General features: G+C 38.5%; 1 protein-coding gene across 13 annotated transcripts in view; it reads left to right on the top strand.

Annotated features, from left to right (window-relative positions):
- The window catches only part of myt1la (myelin transcription factor 1-like, a), a 54,934-nt gene that overhangs the window by 28,823 nt on the left and 3,963 nt on the right, over positions 1–22,148 (top strand). For 9 of the 13 annotated variants that reach the window (XM_073811416.1, XM_065255906.2, XM_073811415.1 and 6 more), the window contains 16 exons: positions 637–1,641; positions 6,354–6,485; positions 8,400–8,490; positions 10,022–10,129; positions 11,002–11,216; positions 12,783–13,042; positions 14,729–14,953; positions 15,996–16,114; positions 17,524–17,592; positions 17,894–17,956; positions 18,028–18,174; positions 18,845–19,066; positions 19,367–19,458; positions 20,166–20,269; positions 20,352–20,495; positions 21,565–21,627. In XM_073811416.1, the coding sequence (XP_073667517.1) occupies positions 637–1,641; positions 6,354–6,485; positions 8,400–8,490; positions 10,022–10,129; positions 11,002–11,216; positions 12,783–13,042; positions 14,729–14,953; positions 15,996–16,114; positions 17,524–17,592; positions 17,894–17,956; positions 18,028–18,174; positions 18,845–19,066; positions 19,367–19,458; positions 20,166–20,269; positions 20,352–20,495; positions 21,565–21,627 (3,059 nt within the window). The remainder of the gene's footprint in view (positions 1–636; positions 1,642–6,353; positions 6,486–8,399; positions 8,491–10,021; positions 10,130–11,001; positions 11,217–12,782; positions 13,043–14,728; positions 14,954–15,995; positions 16,115–17,523; positions 17,593–17,893; positions 17,957–18,027; positions 18,175–18,844; positions 19,067–19,366; positions 19,459–20,165; positions 20,270–20,351; positions 20,496–21,564; positions 21,628–22,148) is intronic. The other 4 variants (XM_065255910.2, XM_065255908.2, XM_065255911.2 and 1 more) reach the window with 3 other exon arrangements.

The raw sequence follows: 22,148 nt of genomic DNA, 5'->3' as shown, positions 1-22,148 counted from the left end.
AATACACTCGCTCCCCCACCCCGCCCCCTCCCTAGTGGAATGGTCTCCTCTTGAGGATATTTCTGGCTCCAGAAACAGAGCATCTCATCCTCTGCTTATCCCAGCAGTCTCATCCGCCTCTGTCCCAAATACTAGCAACACTTAAATCTCTTCCGTATTGAAAAAATATGCACAGCCTGTGCTGCTTACATGTAATGAAGCATTGAATGGAGTCTAAATAATCCTGTGCAGTGATTTATGTGTTGTTTACAGTATATCTGTATATATTTCACTGGCATATTTATTTATATTCACTAGCATTTACCGTCTTGCTATAATGCATATGATGTTTTTGAAAAAATTCTTACCTGTGTCTTCAAGCTGTACATGAAACCATAGCATGGCATTTGTTGTAGATTTGCTGCATCAGTGCTATCATTCATGAGACATTACATTTTCATAATAATAGTGTTCAAGCTGATTCAGATTACAGAGGCCTGACATTTCGTTTGAGAATTTATCGAGGCATACTGTTAGACAGGCCCCTTGTTTTTATACTGTAGGCTGACAAGTGTGCCACATCTTCAAGAAAGTTTTTTAAGCTGTTGGTTTTAGAAGCTGTGTAAAAATTTGCTTAAATTTTTTCTTTCTCCACAGAAGACAATTATACAAGTGGTGGACAATCAAAATCCAATCAAATCATTGAGAAGGACAATAACAACAACGTGAACAATGAGGAGTATGAGAATTACGATGAGCTAGTGGCCAAGTCTCTGCTGAACCTGGGCAAAATAGCAGAGGATGCCGCCTATCAGGCCATGACCGAGTCAGAGATGAACAGCAACTCCTCCAACAGTGCAGGTGAGGATGATGACGAAGACGATGATGATGGGAGTGAACACGGAGGTCACAAAGGAGAGCTGAGTGTCGACCTGGATAGCGATGTGGTGCGTGAGACAGTGGACTCCCTGAAACTCCTGGCTCAGGGCCACGGGGCGGTGCTGCCTGATGAGACATACCCAGACGCCTCATCGGTGGACGCCGGTGTGGCTAGCCACACTAATGGCCGAGGCCAGGCGGAGGAGAGCGAGGAGGAGGTGTGCCTAAGCAGCCTGGAGTGTCTGCGCAACCAATGCTTCGATTTGGCCCGCAAACTCAGCGAAACCCAACCGTCTGAGCGACCCATGATGGAGCACCAAATGCAGCACCACAATGAACATCATCAGCATCAACCCCAGCATCCAATGCATCACATGCCCAGGTATGACAGCTGCCAATTGGAGCAACAGAGACCCCTCGAGAGGAACTACTCAGATATGGTCAACCTGATGAAGCTTGAGGAGCAACTCAGCCCATCTTCCAGGGGCTACCCCTCCAGCTGCGCCCAGGAAGGGGATGAGGACACTACGTCGGTGGCCTCTGAACGTTCGGATGAAGCTTTCGACATGACTAAAGGCAACCTGTCCCTGCTGGAAAAGGCCATTGCTCTCGAATCGGAGCGTGCCAAGGTTATGCGAGACAGAATGGCATCGGAACAGATGGTGGCTCGAAGGGACAATCAGCGACTTCATGGAGAGCACAGCCCAAGGCAGAGCAGTAGTGCAGAAGAACGCAAGGCCCGACTCCATCACGATGGTGCTAAAAGAGCATATTACCCTAAAGGTAAAAATAAAACATCTAATGAGATCTTATTTTTTCAGCAAAGATTCCAGTGTATAATTTCCCTTCACTTTTTGGGTTTGAGGAATGTACGTGCACGAAGAGAGATCCTTCGAAAATGAATATTATTTTCTAGAAGTTATCACACTAAAATATATTGCAGCGTTAAGGTTAATTAATACTTGCTGGGTGAACAGACTTATTTTAGTTTAAAAAAATATGCCGAAATGCTCCTATCATTGCGCTGAAGGTGCTTGGCCCCGTATCGCTGTTTGAAAGAGGAAGTTAAAGTGTGATGATTAGTTAAAGGGATAGTTTACCCAAAAATAAAAATTCTGTCATCATTTACCCACTCTTATGTTTTTACAAACCTGTATACATTTCTTTGTTCTGATGAACACGAAGGAAGATATTTTAAGGAATGTTTGTAACCAAACCGTTTGTGAGCCCTATTCACTTTCGTTGTAGGAAAAAAGAATACTATGGAAGTAAATGGGTTTCACTAACGGTTTGATTACGACATTTCTCAAAATATCTTTCTTCGTGTTCATCAGAACAAAGAAATGTATAAAAACATTTCACTCACTACATGAGTTTGAGTTAATGATGACATAATTTTCATTTTTAATCATTTTAAAACTTATCATGGATAAGCTATGTGTACCATATACCTGTATTGTAAGCTTTGTTCTTACAAATAACATAATAAATTCTAGCTTATTCATTTTATATATTAGACTTTAGTTTTTTCATTGGTCCAAAAATTTTTCATGTACATTACTCTATGACATTATTGACTATGGGATCACTGTGCTTAACGCTCAAGTGATGTTGAGGACAAATCTGGGCAAAATGATTTTGTTTTTTAAATAATCGGTACAAAACTACTTTTCCTAAGTTTGCCACCTGAACACACCCAAAAAAGTTATACTTCATTCAACAATGTATAGTTAATGAAAATAAAAAACTCCTTAATGTGCTTTTTGTGCCCATTTAAAAGATAATACATACACATAAATGAAGGGGTGAGCCTATACAAAATCCTTAATGTGACCAACATTTGCACAAACGCACACACATACACAACCGTACATGCACAGACAAACACACACATACACAAACAAATAAATGAAAGAGTTTATAAGAGTGCTTTTTTATTATTTTGTCAAATAAAAAACAGGTACTCACACATACATAAACAAAAATTTATTAAGACAATAACTGAACAATTTTTTTTATAAATTGTCAACCAGCTATTGTGCAGAACACACACACACATACATCAAAGATAGATCGAAGTCCCACTTCAAGATATAATGATGCCTCCAGATAAAACATTGCTAAAGTTAAGTTCACTTAACTTTACTTAACTTTAATTTAAACAAGGTTTACTAATGTAGCAGACACCCTGGATCTCATACTTGAAATTTGATGTTTGTTGCTGCAAATACTGTAAGTGATTTCTTTCTACTACTTTGTATTTTCCTTGTCAGATTTGTTTGTTAGCATAACATGGCATCTTTGTTGTACCCTACAATTTTTTTTAATACAACAATTTTAACTTATTTAAAATCTAGAACTGACATTGGTTTATAGATTTCAGCCTGTGCAATCAGTGAGTAGTATAGCCATTTCAATTACATGTAAATGCTCTTTTGATTCCAGATGTCACTAAAAGACTAAATTGGGACATATTGGGGGGGGGGGGGGTGTCATTCGCTGTGTTTTAATTAGTGGAATAATTTTTTTATGAAAATTTAAATAAAAAAAAACATAAAAAATGCTTATTTTTTTATTTATTTTTATGTTACCTTTATTTAACCAGATAAGTCTCATTGAGATATAGAATCTCTTTTTCAAGAGAGACCTGGCCAAAATAGCAGAACAAATTAAATCACACAATCACAAAACAAACACAAAAACGTAAAGACAACTCAAGTGCATTTGAATTTAAATAAAAATGCCATTCATTAAAACATTTGCATGTTACATTATGTTACATTTACATTGATATTTTATGTAATCACTATTTTAATTCCATTAGATGTCACAAAAAACAAAAGTGACATTTGTTTTTATTTTTAATTTTTTAACTGTGATTTAATGGAATGAAATTTCATTTTCAATTTCATTTTGATTTTATCAAAATCATGTTTTTGCAAGAATTTGGGTGAAAACTAAAAATGTGCTTATTTTACATTCAGATAAATGTAAACGTGTTGAGGTAATTGAGCAGAAAATCACCAAATAAATGTTTACCATTTTTTATCGTTTTTACCTTTATGAAAAATAAAAATTGTTTATGACATTTCTGTAAAATATAAAGGAAATTACAAAGAGCTCAAATTTGTCCACTAACAGCAAATTAGTGCAGTTCTAATTAACAGTACTTAAGGGTTAAAGAGGACAATTTTGGGTTTTTTGTAATCACTCGGGTCACACTGGTAGCACATTCCATAGTGACAACAGCTTACGTCACTAAAATAGGCTGGTATGGTAACATCAGAGCCTTACCTTGTCAGGCATGAATAATGGCGATCTGCATGGCCTGTTAGGAAAGCAAATCTCATGCATTGGATCCTATACATGGCTTATTTGTTCAAATCCTTCCCAATCCACACCCACTACCTATGGGAGTGAGCCATCTTCTCTGATACATGCAGTTATTACCCATCAGAAACTACAACAGCGTATCCGTATCACGTTTAACACACAGTGGCGATGGCATTGGGGATCCTCAGATCACCCTTACTTACACAACCATACCACACTCTCTGGCTTGTACTGCTTTAAATGGTTTATCTTTTTTTTTCAGTGCTGTTTTGTATGTTTCATTTCCTTCCATTTACTCCATAACTTCCATTTGCACTACATTTTCCATTTGAGATAGCACCTCTGTGCTGCCCATCGTAGAGCTGTTTTCGGTTATTTTCAGTGCAAAACCACAGCAAGCCCTGGTACGCTCATAGGGTTGAGTAATTATAAAATTACACTAGATTTCACACCTTGTCTCCAGAAACTTTTCTTGGTGATAATTATTGGAGCGTAGCTTTTAAACATGTCAAGTGATCTCCGTGTTCTGATTGACAGGAAACATTATTTGTTGGAGTTTAACAGCAGTCACTTTTGGCTAATAAATAAGGGAAGGTTATTAGCAATGTGTTCTTGTATAGCTGGAGAGGTAGATGATGATAATAGCAATGCCAAGGTCATGGCAGGTTCAATTTCTAGGGACTGCATTTCCAGAACAGCCCGTGGGTGCTTTATGATGGCTTTTTACATTCATTTGCTGGCTTCCCTTATTGCTTTTATTAAAAATAATTGTAGAAGCTAAAGAAAGCACTTATCCAGAATCGTTTGAAGTAGATAAGCTCAGGTGCTGTTGCTTGTTGTCTTTTTACAAGAAGAAATTTGTACAGTTTAGAAGAGGATATTTAAATTAAAATAACCAAAGACATATTACATTTTATGTGTATTATATTGTGCATTTTTGCATTAATTTATTAATTATATGCAATAGGATAAACATTTGGGATGGAAGACTTTTAAGGTGTAAAGATTATATTTTAATTAATTTAATTTTAGAGTGCAGTTTTGCATGTCTGCATTGCTTGTATGTATGACAATGCTTGTCCTATAAAGATATGCTACAGCAGTTTTTCCTGCCACTTTAATGTTAATGCAAATTTTACAAAACAACTAACTTTTAACTGGGCAATAGAAGTGGGTGAACTACAGCAGGTTTCTTCATTAATGAGTCTTAGTTAATGGTTTAAAGTAGTAAATGGATTTAATGATTGGTTTTAAAAATGCTTATCAGATAACCTAAAAAAAAAATATATGTATCGTGTGAGTCATGTGATAACATCTGATTTAACAGAATTATTTTCTCAAATAAAATTATTAATTATAAAAATTATGAATTAAATGATTTTAATTAAATAATATGACTAGATTACACTGTCAAGAAGATATTGTCTTTTTTTTCGAAGAACAGCTGTAACTAGGGCGGTACCCTTTTAAAACATACACCTTTGCACCTAAAGAATTCATCTTGGTACCTCAGAGGTGTATACTGGTACCAAAAAGGTTTATATTATTTCCTCAAAGGTACATACTGGTATCAAATGTATACATATGGTATATATTAGGATATTTTTAAAGAATACTGCCCCAATGACAGCTTGGGACCATTTTGACCACTTTTTCTGACACCAATAAAAGGCATTTTGATAAGTAGAAACAGATCTTTAGGATATTAGCATGCTACCACTTTTTACAATGTAGACTTAAGTATAGTGGAAATAATCACCCCCAGATAAGTTCATATGATTATGTATATATTGCTTATATATCAGTTTTACACAATTCTCTGCCCATCTCAACACAAATAATTCTACAATATCTTTTTCTGTGCAAGCATTTTAAACTAATTGCATTGCATCACAAAGAATTCCCCAAATTATCCAAAGGCACAGAATTCCATACTTAGTTGATAAGCCAGATTTACACAACACACATCTTATTCATCACTGTCCCCGCAAGTGTCACTGGGGTATATTCCTAATCCTGTGTCAAATTTCCAAGCAACTGCCTCAGTGTTTGAAAATAGCTGTAACGGGAGTGTAAATGTTATCACAAACAATCCAGCAGGTTGATGGGATTTGGTTACTGTGATTGTAATGGGATATGCCAATATCGTTTTTTGTTTGCAGAATCAAGGGGAGAGAAAAAAGAAAGCAAGTGTCCCACCCCAGGTTGTGACGGCACAGGTCATGTCACTGGACTGTATCCCCACCATCGAAGTTTGTCTGGTTGCCCTCACAAAGACCGCGTTCCGCCAGAAAGTAAGCGTGAGTCATTTGCATCCAGTGTATGTTGTGAGATACTGTATATGTTTTGCTTGCTTCGTGCTGACAGTGCTGTGGGCATGGTTCACTCCTTTGACATCTATTAACTAACTGTACAGTATGTGAATGTGTATACATGTATTTCCTCATCCACCCACAAGGTCGGCGCTCTTTTTCATACAATAAACCTTTGCTTGTCTGGATGTGCTTATTGGTGTTTATGCGCATTAACCTCTTTTACATTTACGTGTACATTAATTTCTGAGGTCTATATTCTGATTTAAATATTCTATACTTTATCTGTAAAAAATAATATAAAATCAACATATATTTTTTATCAGTGGCGACCGGTGACTTCTTTTTTCAAGGGCGCACGATGCGAAGTTCGTCACAACATGTATGTAGCCCGACATGTGTGTGGTTCGTAATTTAAAAATATGTGTTCTGCGCGTCACGTGTTTTGTCAAAATAAGTGCCTGTTGCAGACGCATCTAAAGGGTTTATGATTAAAGAGATGCTCGCGTTTGCCAGATACTCGCATAATCTCATGCGTAATCAGAGTTTACTGTTAAGGGAGTGTCTTGCGTGTATTTTGTGAACATCTTTTTTATCATAAACAGTTTTGATGCGTGTGCAGCAGGCACTTATTTTGACAACAAGAGCAACACACATGACCCTACGACCACATATTTTAAAATTGCGCCCTTCGGAAGAGCAGTCACGAGTCGCCACTGATTTTAATGTTACTTAAACTTAACAAATTAAGTTAAACAATTTCAACTTGTTTTTATAAGTTATATATATATTATGACATACAACAACTCAAAAAGCTAAACATGTCACATATCATTGGAAAGCTGTGATTTTTGTAAACCCTTTCAAGATACAATTAACACAACTGGTACAATTAGTGTCCTTTTTAGGCATTTTGTAGCATTTTTCAGGAATGCTAATGCTGCGTTAACACCAGCCACGGTAGAGGCATCAAGCGCAAGTGAGTTCAATCCTAAGTCAATGTGAAGACGCATTGACGCGTGTCTGGAGGTCTCGCAGTGCGAATTTAGCATCGCGCGGTACATGTGAATTCGCCTCATTTGCCATGGGAAACGCGTGAGTTGAAAAATTTGAACTTTGGCGGAAAAACGCACCGCACTAACCAATCAGGAGCTTGTTCTAGTAGTGACTTGATTACAGGAAACCCCTCCCATGATGCGAATTTCCACATGAATGTCTCGCTGACTAGAATTTCACACACAGCTTTCACGCGCAAATGAAGCGAGTAAACTCAAAATGTTTAAGCAGCAAACTATGATGCCATAAATGTGGCTGGTGTGAACCCACAGTAAGGGGTGAAGTGATGCAATCTTTATCAAAATTGAATCACTTAATTCAATCTCATTCATTTACCAATTTAATTTGTAAATATTCTTTATTTTAATATACTGGCTTGCCAATAGAGTTCATGTATCTACTCCGGTCTCTCAGACGTAAATCAGCTTTTCTTCCCTATTTCCGTCACACCTCTAATTGGATGAAGAGCATGTCACAGACGGGTTCTGATGAGTCAGTTTACTGCAGGCCCAGAGACATAGCACTGCAGGATGTGTCATAGACAATCTAATGACTAGACTCATTTAATTCACCAAAAATATCTCTGTTATTATTGAAAAGAGGTTTCTTTTCCTCGTACGCAATGCTTTCACACAACATGCATGCCATTAACGCACCGCATGCCTGGATTCTTCTTTCACCATATGGTTTGGTCGTGAATACCTTTGAGTAAGTGATTTGACAGGGGACATTTCTTAGATGCATGTGCATGCTGTCCGTTCAGCCTAATGGAACACGTGGCTTCATACTCACTTTGGATTCTCCTAACCTTCTCTCGCCTTTCCTCTCTGTTTGTCCAAGTTCTTGCAATGTATGAGAATGTTCTAAAGTGCCCCACGCCTGGCTGCTCGGGACGCGGCCATGTTAATAGCAACAGGAACTCCCACCGCAGGTGAGTGGCTGGCGGGGACGCAGAGAGAAGGAACTGGAGACACTCTGGTGTCTGACGTTTCAGTCTTTATACACAATTTATAGGGGGAATATGAAGTATGTATGGATTTAGATGGAGGCTTGTTTTAAAGGAGAACAAGGGCTGATTTGTTTGGGCTTTGTTGAGCTCTGCTGGATCTTGGAAACACATAGCTCCAGGGCTCAAATATCTGGTTTTGACTTACAGACTAGAGATTTAGGGTTCGATTCCCACCTGGAGCAAAACAGCATTGCGCTCTTTGATATAAGCTCAGATTAGATATTGAGCTTGAAAAAACTCTAAGCAAAAATTAAAAAACAAAATGTTAGAAGCTTAGGGTTTTTTGTACTGGAAAACACAATGGTGCCAAAACAGAAAATGTAGCATATGAATGAGAATAAAGCTTCACACACACACTTACACTTATACAGTACATTAAAGATGTGTCTCCATGTGCATATGGTGTACATTCAGACAGATGCAGCAGACTCCATCCGACGTCGCTGCAGGCCATGTTATATGGAACAGCTCCTATGGGAGCACACACACACACACACACACATCATCAGAACGGCTGTACAGAAGAAAACAAAATATTAGCTAAATCTAACGCACTTGTACAATGACTATACTGTATGTATATGATGTCTACTGTACATATCCCTCATTGCATGGTTGTCATGGCAACAGCATAGCGACAAGAGTCCGTCTGTCTGTCTGTCTGTCTGGTACTTTTTTGTCTAGATAAATGATTTTATGTGGTTCTGAAATTGCAGTCTGTGTTTTCACCGAAAATGTGTGCTTTCGTCTCATTGTATTTGTTTGTTTTTTTATTTCTGGTGAAAACCCGAATGCTTAGCGCATTACGAAGACAATGCGAAAATTGCAGATGATTAGAAGAGTGTTTCCAGGCAAAGCATACAAAGAGAAAGAGAGAGAGAGAAGTCAGAAAAGTGGGACAAATGAGACAGAAACAAGGGGAAGGATCAACAAACGGAGAGGGAGATATAGGAGAGTAATGAGAGGTAGAAACAGTGCGAGAGAGAACAGAGGAAGAGGAGCAAGGGAGCGTAGCTGGATGTTCTCAAGCTCAGTTTGCTCTAGTGTGTCTCTCTGAAATGACTGCGGTATCTCGCTGTGAGGAGCTTTCTGAAGCCAGCCAGCCAGAAATGCCCAGCAGATATCTGCAAAGCTTTGCCTTCATACTATAGAAGTAGGCCACACGAAATGCATTATTCATACATAAATATCCCCATGTACCACACGCACGCATACTAGGATTTTGCAAACACGATGGAAGCCCGTATTGAGAGAATGTCATATTAAGCAAACTATTCTCTCTGACAGACTCGTCTCCATATGCTGTTATTATGCATTCCCTCATATCTCACTTTGTTCCTCAAGTTCTGCTGTCTGCCAGGGCATGTGCGCGTGTTTGAGAGAGCGCGTGCCCTTTACATGCTACTCCAAACGAATTGTTAACACTACACAAATTGCTTTGCCGCTGTTGCAGTCTCTCGGGATGTCCCATAGCTGCTGCTGAGAAGATGGCAAAAGTTCAGGAGAAACATCTTCCGTGCGACAGCTCCAAGTCCAACCAGGCGTCAGATCGCGTTTTGAGGTATGGCATGACCCTCTGTGCCACGTAAATTAAATTATTTTATTTATATAACACATTTTACATTGATGTGTTGCAAAGCAGCTTTAAATTAAACATTTTAATAAAGAAAATATGTAGCAAAATAAGATTAGCATGAATGATATTTTATAAGCATTTTTATATAATAATAATGTAGCTGTTGTTGTGGTTGTTAAATTTACACTGTTGGAATTTTTTTTTAAATTAGGGCGAATATGTATCTTTGAGGTAAAAATATAAACTTTGAAGCTATTAAAGGGACACCACTTTTTTAGAAAATATGTTCATTTTCCAGCTCCCCTAGAGTTAAACATTTGATTTGTACAGTTTTGGAATCCATTCAGCCGATCTCCAGGTCTGACGGTAACACTTTTAGCATAGAAAATAACCAAAGAGTTTCGATAATTTTCCTATTTAAAACTTGACTCTTCTGTAGTTACATCAGAAAATTAAAAGAAGTTATTTTTTTAAAGTTTCCCTTTAAAATGATCTCTTTAGGTGCAACGGTTACTGCCCTAGTGACAGATAAAGACCACTTTTCTGACAGTGTAGAAAACAGAAAATTAAATCACAGAGGGAAAAACAAAAATATGAATAAGTTATAAGACTTATTGTTAGAATGCACTGCCATTCAATTCACATTAACATGTATTTCTGTAGCACGTCTTACCATTGTTGCAATACCAATTGTTCAAAAGCAGTTTTAAAACAAGAATACAACAGTGTCTCATAAACCTTTCTGTGTTTGTTTACCCTTCTAGTGTTGTAAGCTTGATCTATCGGGTACAGCATATATCCAGTCCAGTGTTACTCAACTTCGCATCCTCTGCCTGTCGATTTTCTTTGTCTTGCAGGCCTATGTGCTTTGTGAAACAACTGGAGATCCCACAGTATGGGTACAAAAATAACGTTCCCACCAGCACTCCACGATCCAACCTGGCCAAGGAGTTAGAGAAGTACTCCAAGACTAGCTTCGACTACAGCAGCAGCTACGACAACCAAGCCTACGGCAAGAGGTCCCTCAACCCCAAGAACCACGGGCGAGACACATCACCCAAAGGATATGACGGTAAGCTTGCCTTCATTATTCTTTCCTCTGGCATACAAGTTGAAAAGGTATAAAGAGTCAGAGTTGATCAACTGATCTCGCTCTGAAAGATCAGATGGAAATAAGATTAGAATCGTCTTGTACCGCAAGACATGCTTGCAGTATTTTCCATTAAAAAGAGATGGTTTTCGGTTTTCTATTTTGAAGTGAATCCCTTGTCTTAATAAAAGCTTTAGTTTGAATTTAACAGGCCGTCGTAGGGTTCAGACTTTTATTAGAAATCTTACTCTACTTATTGGCTTCTGCAGTGATTAATAACCAAGGTATGCAAAGATTTGAATGTCGCTCCTTTAATTTAATAATGGTTGGATAGTTTTTGACCACCAAAAGCACAGCTATGTATGCTGTTTTAAAGATGCATTTGAACTAGCTATAATAATTTATTAAATAGAAAATGTGCATGCAATGCAGTGTACATATTACAGCTTCATGCATGGATGTGTGTTTGTCGTTATTGTTTTGCACTTGACGTAAGTTTCATTTTTAGGAAAATTTTGATAATGCGCAGCATTGTAGTTCCCAACTGCGATTGCAGGTCTTGATAAATGAGCGCACTTAGATTTGTGAAGGATTCAAATTAACTGGAACGATTTTGTTCAAAATGGTAGCAGTTGATTTCACGCCCATGCCAGAAATCGTACAGATTTCCTGTCAACAGAATTCGGTGGGATATTTTTGGTACGGTTTCATTAGCTGTGCTGAAAATAACTCATTTTCATTATAACTCATGGTTATTACATCAGGACAGTCTTGATTGCCCATAAGGAGCATTACAGCATGCCCTGCAGTGATAATGTAGACGGTGTTATTGAAATCAGAACACATACCATATCTCTGAAATTAAGAGGCGTTCTTGCAAGTGATGTTCCTTGTATACTTTATCAAAGAAGTGCCGTTTTTGATAAACAAGACAAATTAATAAAATAAATGAATGAGAATAACATTTAATTAATGTTAGAAATTACTCATACTCCGTTTAGTCTCAGCTGGCAACGTCAATTAGTTACACCCAGTTTAGTTGTAATGACAGCGTTGCTGTTTGTCGCAACAGAAAATAAGATGAAAAATACGATCAAATGAAAGATTAGTATAAATCTTAAGCAAACATTACTATAGCAGCTAGTTCATCATCCTACAGTATTGGAAAATCCATCATCAATACTACTAAATGTCCAAACAGATTAATGATGCAGCTTGTCTATGAACATGGAGTTCATTTTTGTATAAAGAAAGGCTTTTAGTGCAGGTCTACGATTTACCAGCTGCTTGAAACCTAGATACGCTGTCACACCATTTTCTCCTCCCATTCCTGCTCTTCTCCATTCTCTCACTCGCACTCAATTCCTCATAGCATTCATCATGGAACAGCAGATCATCTAATAAGCCTATACTGTACCTACGTCCATCTGTTTGTCTTTCTCTCATTGTTTGTGACTATATGTATACATTTATTTGTAAATAATAATAATATGTCATTGAGGACTATAAAGCATCTGACCTGACGCATATTCATATACATTTCCTCAGCCAAGCGCTACTGTAAGACCTCGAGCCCGGCCAGCAGCACCACAAGCAGCTACGCTCCCAGCAGCAGTAGCCTCAGCTGTGGAGGTGGAAGAGGGGGAGGAGGAAGCAGCGCCAGCAGCACATGCAGCAAGAGCAGCTTCGACTATACGCACGACATGGAAGCCGCCCACATGGCCGCCACGGCCATCCTCAACCTGTCCACGCGCTGCAGAGAGATGCCCCAGAGCCTGAGCGGGAAAGGCCCCGAGCTCCTGTCGCAGGTGAGGGTTGCTCTGTTTTTCTCTGCGTTTCGGTGTGACCAGCTCTCCAGGTAGCTTACCAGAATGACACGTACCAATTTAGAGTCATTCTGAGCTGTTAAAGTAACACCGAGCTCATTTGCACAAGGGTGCGGCATTGCATATTCTCCAAGTCGAGATCCTCTGTGCTCGTTGTTTGAGCATAATGGTCTGATTTCTTTAGTGGCACATCGAATTTAAGGCTGTAATCTGTACGGTGATAATGGGAGCATAGGGATGGACAGGTCCAGGGGAAGCTGGCAGCTGCAGGCACACATTGGGGGACTGTGCCCCATACCCACTGAGACAGGTAGAATTTATGTTGATTTCAATTGTGGTCCAGGTCTGGTCTGTTCTCCCAGCATCCCTCTGGGTACATAGAAAGACAATGACCTCTCTTTAAGGACAGTGAGGCAGCAGCAGGCTGGAGCGAGTGAGAATGAGAGAGAGAGAAGAGAGAGAGGGAGGTAGTGAGGATCTGCAGCGCTCTTTATATTCACTAATAAGCAGCTGTGTGTGGAGATGTAGGACAGTGAACGCAAGATGCTCCCTCTCTTTTGTCTTTCATCACTCATTTACTCCTCCTACATAAACCTTGGGCCGGTGTAGTGTGGTGGACTTTTAAAAAATTAGGAGGAAAAACATCTCTCTTAATTTAGGTTGATTTAATGTTAATTTGTGTTTAATAAGCCAGGAAATTTTTGTTAACTTAAAACTTGACATATGGAACAGCATTTTATATTATCTTTATACTATTAACAAGCAACCAATGCTACAACGTTTTTTTTTTTAATATGCTGTTCATTAAACCTAATTGACAGCAGACTCGTCACATTTACAGTACAGCGGTGGCGTCCGGTGACTTCTTTTTTCGAAGGCACTCGATGCGAAGTTCGTCACAATATGTATGTAGCCCATCATGTGTGTGGTTCCTTTTTTCAAAATATGTGTTCTGCACGTCGAGTAATCCTATGTGCATCGTGTGTCTTGACAAAATAAGTGCCTGCTGCAAATCTCATGCGTAATCAAAGTTTACTGTTAAGGGAGTGTCTTGCGTGTATTTTGTGAATGTGAGCGTCTCTTTTATCATAAACGGTTTTGACGTGTGTGCAGCAGGCACTTATTTTGACAAAACACGTGATGCACATGGTTTAGATGACACAACAAACACATATTTTGAAAATGCAAGCAACACACATGACACCCCGAACACTTATTTTGAATTAGCGCCCCTCGGATGAGCAGTCATGAGCCGCCACTGTAGTACAGTATGTGTTTTCAAACATGTTTTACACTGCACTAAAGGCATTGCAGTTATTGTCATGTGACAGTAACTGGCGGTTTTAGACCATCAAATTTTCACTCATCTAACAAGCTGAGTGCTCGCTAAAAATTGGCTTTCTCACAGATCATTGTTTCAAGACATTTCAAGGTTATATCGATTTGGATGTGAGCTAAAATGGTGGTGTTTGAGTGATTTTTTTGTGATAAGTCCATCCATGTCCACCCGTTCAACACTGGCTATTTTGCAGAATGTGCATGATAGGTGGGCAAAACCGGGTTGCCTGTATCGCTACTGCACCATATACCTGAAAACTATGTCTCTAATCATGATATTTGTTGAGAATGATCTCTTTAATTCTCCCATATCGTCACCATTCATGGCAGAGCCCTGGTGACCGGGATGGTGATGAGAACGGAACCCTGGATCTGAGCCGGGCCGGAGGGTTGGGGGAGGGCAGTGGGGGCACAGTGCTGACCCCCTTGCAGCCCATGTCCCCTCAGCGACAGGCATTGCTTAACAGCCACTGCTACCAGATGAGCACAGCAGACTGCTGGGACCTGCCTGTGGACTATACCAAGATCAAAAGGCTGGACGAGGACCACAAGGAGGTACAAGCCCCCAGCAGCCAATGATCTGCAGCATTTTGACTAAAGTGTATTTATATTACCACGTTTTGGGTTGTCAAAGTAAATGAGTAAATAATTAGCATTTTCTATTATTATGTACATTACGGGTAAACCCAGGGGTGTTACAAACAAAAGTAGATGGATGCACATTATAAATCTCATCAGGCTCTCTACAGCACATTAAAAATATGCTTGCAACGAATACACTAATATGAGAATTCATTTAAAAAAGTTTTAAAGCAAAACTTTTCAGAAATATCAACCACTCTTGCATATTTGTCATATCATAATTAGAATCGGGTTATTGTTGTGACAAGTAAGTAAAAAGATAAAAATGCATAATTTAATCAAAGACCAATTTTACCAATTGCTACTTCTTTTGGTCATGATTATTATTACGTTATGTGAAGTTGATTTGCTTAAAGGTGGGTAGAGCCATCATGGCATGACCATGTCCTGTACACATTTACTCCAAATGGTCTGCTCGGTCTTTAACTCATTTCTTGCGACCAGCTTCAATTTTCCCCTTCATCCTGCACAAGCAAAATAAACCTCTTTAAAATATAATGACTACTCCCAAAAGATGGGTCTGGTTATAATGACTGCTAAGCCAATGTGTGAACCTTCTGGGGAAAATTCCTAGTTGGGCAAGCTGGATTTTTATAATGATGTGAAGGAGGGTGGGCTGCTCCATTTAAAGCACTGAAGGGCCATCTAGTTTACACTGCTGGTACTGCATGCTTTTACTTTGCCAGAGATTACGGTTTAAAAAGGATTTCTCTTCTGTTGTGAATAATTCACACACTAATTAACCAAAGTAAAACTAATATTATTATTATTGCAGGATAAAATCTACTTTCTACTAAATTGTTAAATTGTAAGGACACTATGATTGCTAATTTTTCAGTTTTTGTATTCACTGTTCATTGTTTTAAAAATATATCATCTTATACTGTACATAGCTGCTATTCTACTTCCTGACATACATATAAATCTTTGTTTTTCTCTCTGTCCTCATTTCCAGGATGACCTAGACCCTTTTCAAGATCTGCTAGAGGACCAGCAGTATTCAGGAGATGTGTCCCTACCCAGCCCCAAACACAAATACGCCGCATGCAAGGAGAGCAAGAAAGAGCTCCTCACGTAAGCGTAGCACCCGCATTAAACAAGGAGCATTGCTGCCATTAAAAATGATGTTGTAGCATTGCAATACTGTGTACTCTATTTTGTGTTTCCACATTAAGGGAGTAGTTCATCCAAATATGAAAAAACATTTTTATTTATTTATATGATTTTCTTTAATAATTTGAACACAAACTAATAATTTTATTTTAAATTAAGTGAACTTCTATAAAAAAGTGAACCTCAAAAAAGCACATAGTATTACATATATCATTTTACATAAAATATTATGCATACATTATGAGGTAATATATATATGCATTATTGTGCATTATTTTTTTAAATAATTCAACGGCCCGCCGTCAGTTATTCCTTACTTATTAAAGAAATTTAAAGGGGACATTTCACAAGACTTTTTTAAGATGTCAAATAAATCTCTGGTGTCCCAAGAGTGAGTATGTGAAGTTTTAGCTAAAAATTAAATCTAGATAATTTATTATAGCATGTTAAAATTGCTACTTGGTACGTGTGAGCAAAAATGTGCCGTTTTGGGTGTGTCCTTTAAAATGCAAATGAGGTGAACTCTGCACTAAATGTCACTTTCGTGGTTGGATAGTGCAGATTAAGGGCCGGTACTATCCCCTCCTGACATCACAAGGGGAGCCAAATTTCAATTACCTTTTTTTCACATACTTGCAGAGAATGGTTTACCAAAACCAAGTTACTGGGTTGATCTTTTGCATATTTTCTAGGTTAATAGAAGCATGGGGGCCCAATTATAGCACTTAAACATGGAAAAAGTCAGACTTTCATGATATGTCCCCTTTAAATTACTCAGTGGATTCCTATACATGCGATGCATTTTTGAGAGTAAGCTACATATGGTTCGTATTTTGAGCTTATTTAGCCATTGATACGTTGCGTATCCATGGAAACACACAGATCAGCGGCGTAAGTTAGAATATTGAAGAATGTCAATAAGGTTAAATTTTATTGTTTAAGTTTGCTGCCATATTTAAATGTACTGCCCTGAACTGAATTTTCATATTTGGGTAAACTACTCTTTTATTTGATCAAATCAAGCAGCTAAAATAGCAAAATAGTCCAATTTAAGTTAAAGACAATGTGAATTGGTTTGAAGAGCGACGTTTTCTTGGGTGTGTTAATGTATTTCCTAGTACAGCAGTAAGTTTAGCCAGATGCTCCAACCGACCTGTCAAACTGTCTTTTATAGCCAACAGACTTAAATTGTCATAGCCATAAATTATGTTTGCTATGTGCTAGTCAGTAAAATATGGTATTTTGGGGAGGAACCTTGTCATTTTACAACCTATGGACCCCAAATCTATAATTTTGATTTCACAGTGGATTTTGAAGTGTTTAAGTAAAAGCTACAGTAGAATCTCTAAATGCTAAAATGCTCTCTTAAGGCTATCAAGCTGCCAACTTGCTGACAAGGGCATGCGTGGGATGATGACATCTAACTCCCAGGATCTGAAGTAAGTGCACACTCTTATGTTTACCTTCCATCCAAAAAGGAAAATTCTGTCCTTATTTACTCACCCTTGTGTTTAGTTACAAACTTCTAATTCTTTATTCTGCTGAACACAAAGGTACTTTGAGCAATGTTTGTAACCAACATTGAGCACCATTGACTTCCATAGTAATGTGTAACAACACAAGTGTGAGTAAATAATGACAGAATTTTCATTTTTGGCTGAACTATCCCTTTAACTTGACCTTCAGGTTGAGATCTGTCTGAAGTTCAACAAATCTCTATCATGTGTTCCTCGCTTGCAGGTGTCCCACTCCTGGCTGTGACGGCTCTGGGCATATCACAGGCAACTACGCCTCTCACAGAAGGTGAAGACTCACAAATACGCGTGCATCTTAAAAATCTTTATTATTACTTAACATACTATTTTGCCCAACAGTGTAGAACAGTGCTATGAGGAGCCCTTGGCCTGTTTTGGTAAATCTGTTTCTTGCTCTGAAAGTCTGTCAGGTTGTCCCCGGGCTAAGAAGAGTGGTATTAAAATAATGCACAGTAAGGAGGACAAGGATGACCAGGAGCCAATCAGGTACATTTAGTATCATGTTGTATCAACGTCGTATTTGGTCTGTGCACTTATGGCTACATTTTTATGGTCAAATAAAATGTATTGATTTTAAAGATATATTATGTATAGAATGATGTATAGATATATTAGATTAACACGTGACAAGCATGAGCACTATGAGTGCCCTTATTGTGAGTTTTGCATTCTTAATAATACACCTCTATTATAATCAAAAACACATTGCAGGGCACTACATACTAAATCTTTTGTTTATACTGTGTCTTTGCCCTGTTGATTATAATTCGCGTGTTTATTTTGTTGTATAGCTTGCTTGCATCATGTAAGCGCAATACAAACTAAATGTAGTGGGTCCAAAATTTCACTTTAACTGTTTTATTTTTTTGATGAACTGTGTCCACATCTCTGCTTTCCCCTGGTTTGCAATAACTTACCAGTGGGCTTCAGTCAAATTTGACCAGCTGCTCAAATTGTTTATACAGCAGACCAGGCAGTGACAAAGAACTTCTGTGTGTGTGTGTGTGTGTGTGTGTGTGTGTGTGTGTGTGTGTGTGTGTGTGTGTGTGTGTGTGTGTGTGTGTGTGTGTGTGTGTGTGTGTGTGTGTGTGTGTGTGTGTGTGTCTCCTCGTGCTTTTCCATGTGAACTCATTCCCACTGTGCCCAATGTCCGTAGGTGTCCAGTGCCAGGCTGTGATGGCCAGGGCCATGTGACAGGGAAGTACGCATCCCACCGCAGCGCATCCGGCTGCCCGCTGGCCGCCAAACGTCAGAAAGACGGTTATGTGAACGGAGCGCCTTTCTCTTGGAAGTCTGGCAAGACAGACGGCATGACCTGCCCCACCCCAGGCTGCGATGGCTCGGGCCACGTGAGTGGCAGCTTTCTCACACACCGGAGGTATGAGAGCGTCTCGTACTGCACAAGCATTTGTCCTTTGATGTGGTTACAAACATTTGTATTTTCCTTTATGTAAGCATTCTTGAATGCTGCAGGCAAGCTAATATGCAAGACATTGTCTACATGCAAACCAAATCTGATTTAAAAAAGTTTTGATTGCTTAAGGAAATAATTATTGGTCAATAAAAAAGCAAATATTGCAAAACAATGTTGCGGCACTTTCAAATATATTGCATTTTACAGAAGGCATTTAAATGGGAGAATTTATCTATTTCATGTTTTGTATTTGTACATCTGTAGTTTGTCTGGCTGTCCCCGTGCCACCTCTGCTATGAAGAAGGCCAGGATGACAGGGGTTGAAATGCTCACAATCAAACAGCGAGCAAGCAAAGGTGCATACGTTTTCGCAATTTACTTTACATTTAATGTATGCATTTAGCAGATGCTTTTATTCAAAGCAACATACTGTGCATTACAAGGTATCCATTTTATCAGTACGTCTGTCGAACCCATGACCTTTTTGCTGCTAACGATAATAAATACAGATTTTTATCTGTAATTAGTTTTGAATTAAAGGGATAGTTCACTTTAAAATGCAAATTCTGTCATCATTTACTCATCCTCATGTTGTTTTAAACCTGTATGAATTTCTTTTTCCTGATGAACACAAAAGAAGATATTTTGAGAAATGATGGTGAACACACAGCAGTAAGTGACCATAGACTTCCATAGTAGGAATAAAATATTTTGGAAGTATTGTGATAACTAAGAAAATATTTTGATAAATTATGGTAAGCACACAGTTGATGGTACCCATTAAATTCCATCATATTTTTTTATTCCTACTATGGAAGTCTATGGTCACTTACTGCTGTGTGTTCACCATCATTTTTCAAAATATCTTCTTTTGTGTTCATCAGAAAAAGATATTCATACAGGTTTAAAACAACACGAGGATGAGAAAATGATGACAGAATTTGCATTTTAAAGTGAACTTTCCCTTTAAATAGTTTTATATAATATTAGTAGTGTGCAGAAATTTCACTGCATAGTAAATTTGGATATATAATGAAACATTTTCAATATTTCTCCCATCTAGGCATAGAAAATGATGAGGAGATCAAGCAACTGGACGAAGAAATCAAAGACCTGAACGAATCAAACAATCAAGTAGAATCAGACATGATCAAATTAAGGACACAAGTAAGAACAGTTGCCATCTATTTGGCCATATGTTCAGTTATAAAGATGCTTCAACTGCTATTATTTTTTAATCTCATGCCAGATCACCACCATGGAGACCAACCTGAAGTCCATCGAGGAAGAAAACAAGGCCATTGAGCAGCAGAACGACTCGTTGCTACATGAGCTCGCCAACCTCAGCCAGTCGCTCATCAACAGTCTGGCCAACATCCAGCTTCCTCACATGGTAAGTGCCAACGAGTGGCATGTACCCACAGACACCTGCTTCCCTATAGGGAAGTGATCAATGTTTTTTGTTTAACAACGTCAGGATCTAAATGTTTGAAAATTATTGAAATACTTCATACAGGGACGGATAATATGTCTAATATGTAACATCTCCCCCAGGGTTGGTGTTTACATGCATAGTATAGTCTTTAATGCATATAGACCGACTCTGGGTGTTTTAAATGAGCCGGGCACAACGTTAGACTAAGTTCGCAGATTGGATTCACCAGTAGGGATGAAATTCTGATTTCTATTGTTTCTCCCATCTGCTTCTTTATGTCTGTTGTTGAGTTCTCCGCAGTTCCATATGCTTCTGTGCTGAGGTCACTTCCCTTTACTGACCATTCTAGAAAAACAACCTCCACACCAACAACTGTTTTTCAGTTGAGTAACAACATGGCCGCTGTGGATCAGATGCTCCGACATAATCTAATCACAGTGCCTTTGTACACATTGAAACAGGGGACAATTGGGATACGCCCTGTTAGAATGTGGCAGCCATGTTAGTAAACAACTGAAACATGTCTTCTTATGGCTCCTGAGTTCTTCACCCCACCTCTGGATGTTATTTAGGGTGCTCACGAGGGGAGAAGTGCACTAACATCAGACGACTGTTGCTTATTCATGTGTCATTTCAACCATCGAATGTTCAATCCAAACTTGGTTTTATGTACTACGCTTTTGTAAAGTCAACTTCACACTGAACGATTTTGGCAATTTCTTAGATGCAACACTTGCAGAACCTTTTGGAGAACCTTCAAATGTACTATTTATACACATTTTTTCTCTTTAAAACATTTATGCACAACCTGAAAGTACATTTCCAATGTGTCTGGAGGTTCTTCAGAGGGTCCCACCAGTGTAGCATCTAAGGAACCCCATACAGTACCTCATAAATCTTTTCATTTTTACAGTGGTTAAATAACATTTGTCAATTTTGTAATGTGTAGAGGCCTGTCACTAAGAACACTGACTTCTGGCGTTTCGCCAGGCTAATAGTCTTTTCTCTACACCTCTCCCTCCTGTAGAAACCGATGCCACTGAAAGATGCCCCCGTTAAAAATTACTGCTGTTTACAGATGCCCCAAAGAGTAAGAGATTTATTTTCCATAGTCTAACTTTATCCTTTTCCTCACTATCATTTCCCTCCCTTAGTCCTCCCCTATTTGTAACACACAGTATGATGTGCAGTGTATGCATCCCAAAGGTCCATATTATCTCAATCATAATATCAGTAAACGTGAATTTGAAAGTGTATCAGTGCTGATCATAATTAAAACATGGGGTCACAATCTGAGCCATATTTATTTGGTAGTAAACTCATGTTATTTTAAAAACACATTATTTACCAGCCAGTGAGCTTGTGCACATTGATATCTGTCTGCTATTCATGGCGATCTGTTTGGTATCACATGTGAATGCCAGTATTACCAACATACTCATAAGCATGAATCTCACACCAGTGCATGCATACATAATGTATGTGCATTAATTTTTTGTTATCCATCAGATATACATTAGAAACACTAAGAGTAGATTATTTTTTATATAGCCCTCAAACGGTCCTTGGTGTCTATCTGACCCCAAACGACATTTCATTAGTTAAAAAAAA

This window comes from Paramisgurnus dabryanus, chromosome 12 (assembly GCF_030506205.2).
Source record: "Paramisgurnus dabryanus chromosome 12, PD_genome_1.1, whole genome shotgun sequence".
Taxonomy (NCBI): domain Eukaryota; kingdom Metazoa; phylum Chordata; class Actinopteri; order Cypriniformes; family Cobitidae; genus Paramisgurnus; species Paramisgurnus dabryanus.
The sequence above is the reverse complement of the archived record's forward strand: the minus strand, read 5'-3'. Positions and strand labels throughout refer to the sequence as shown.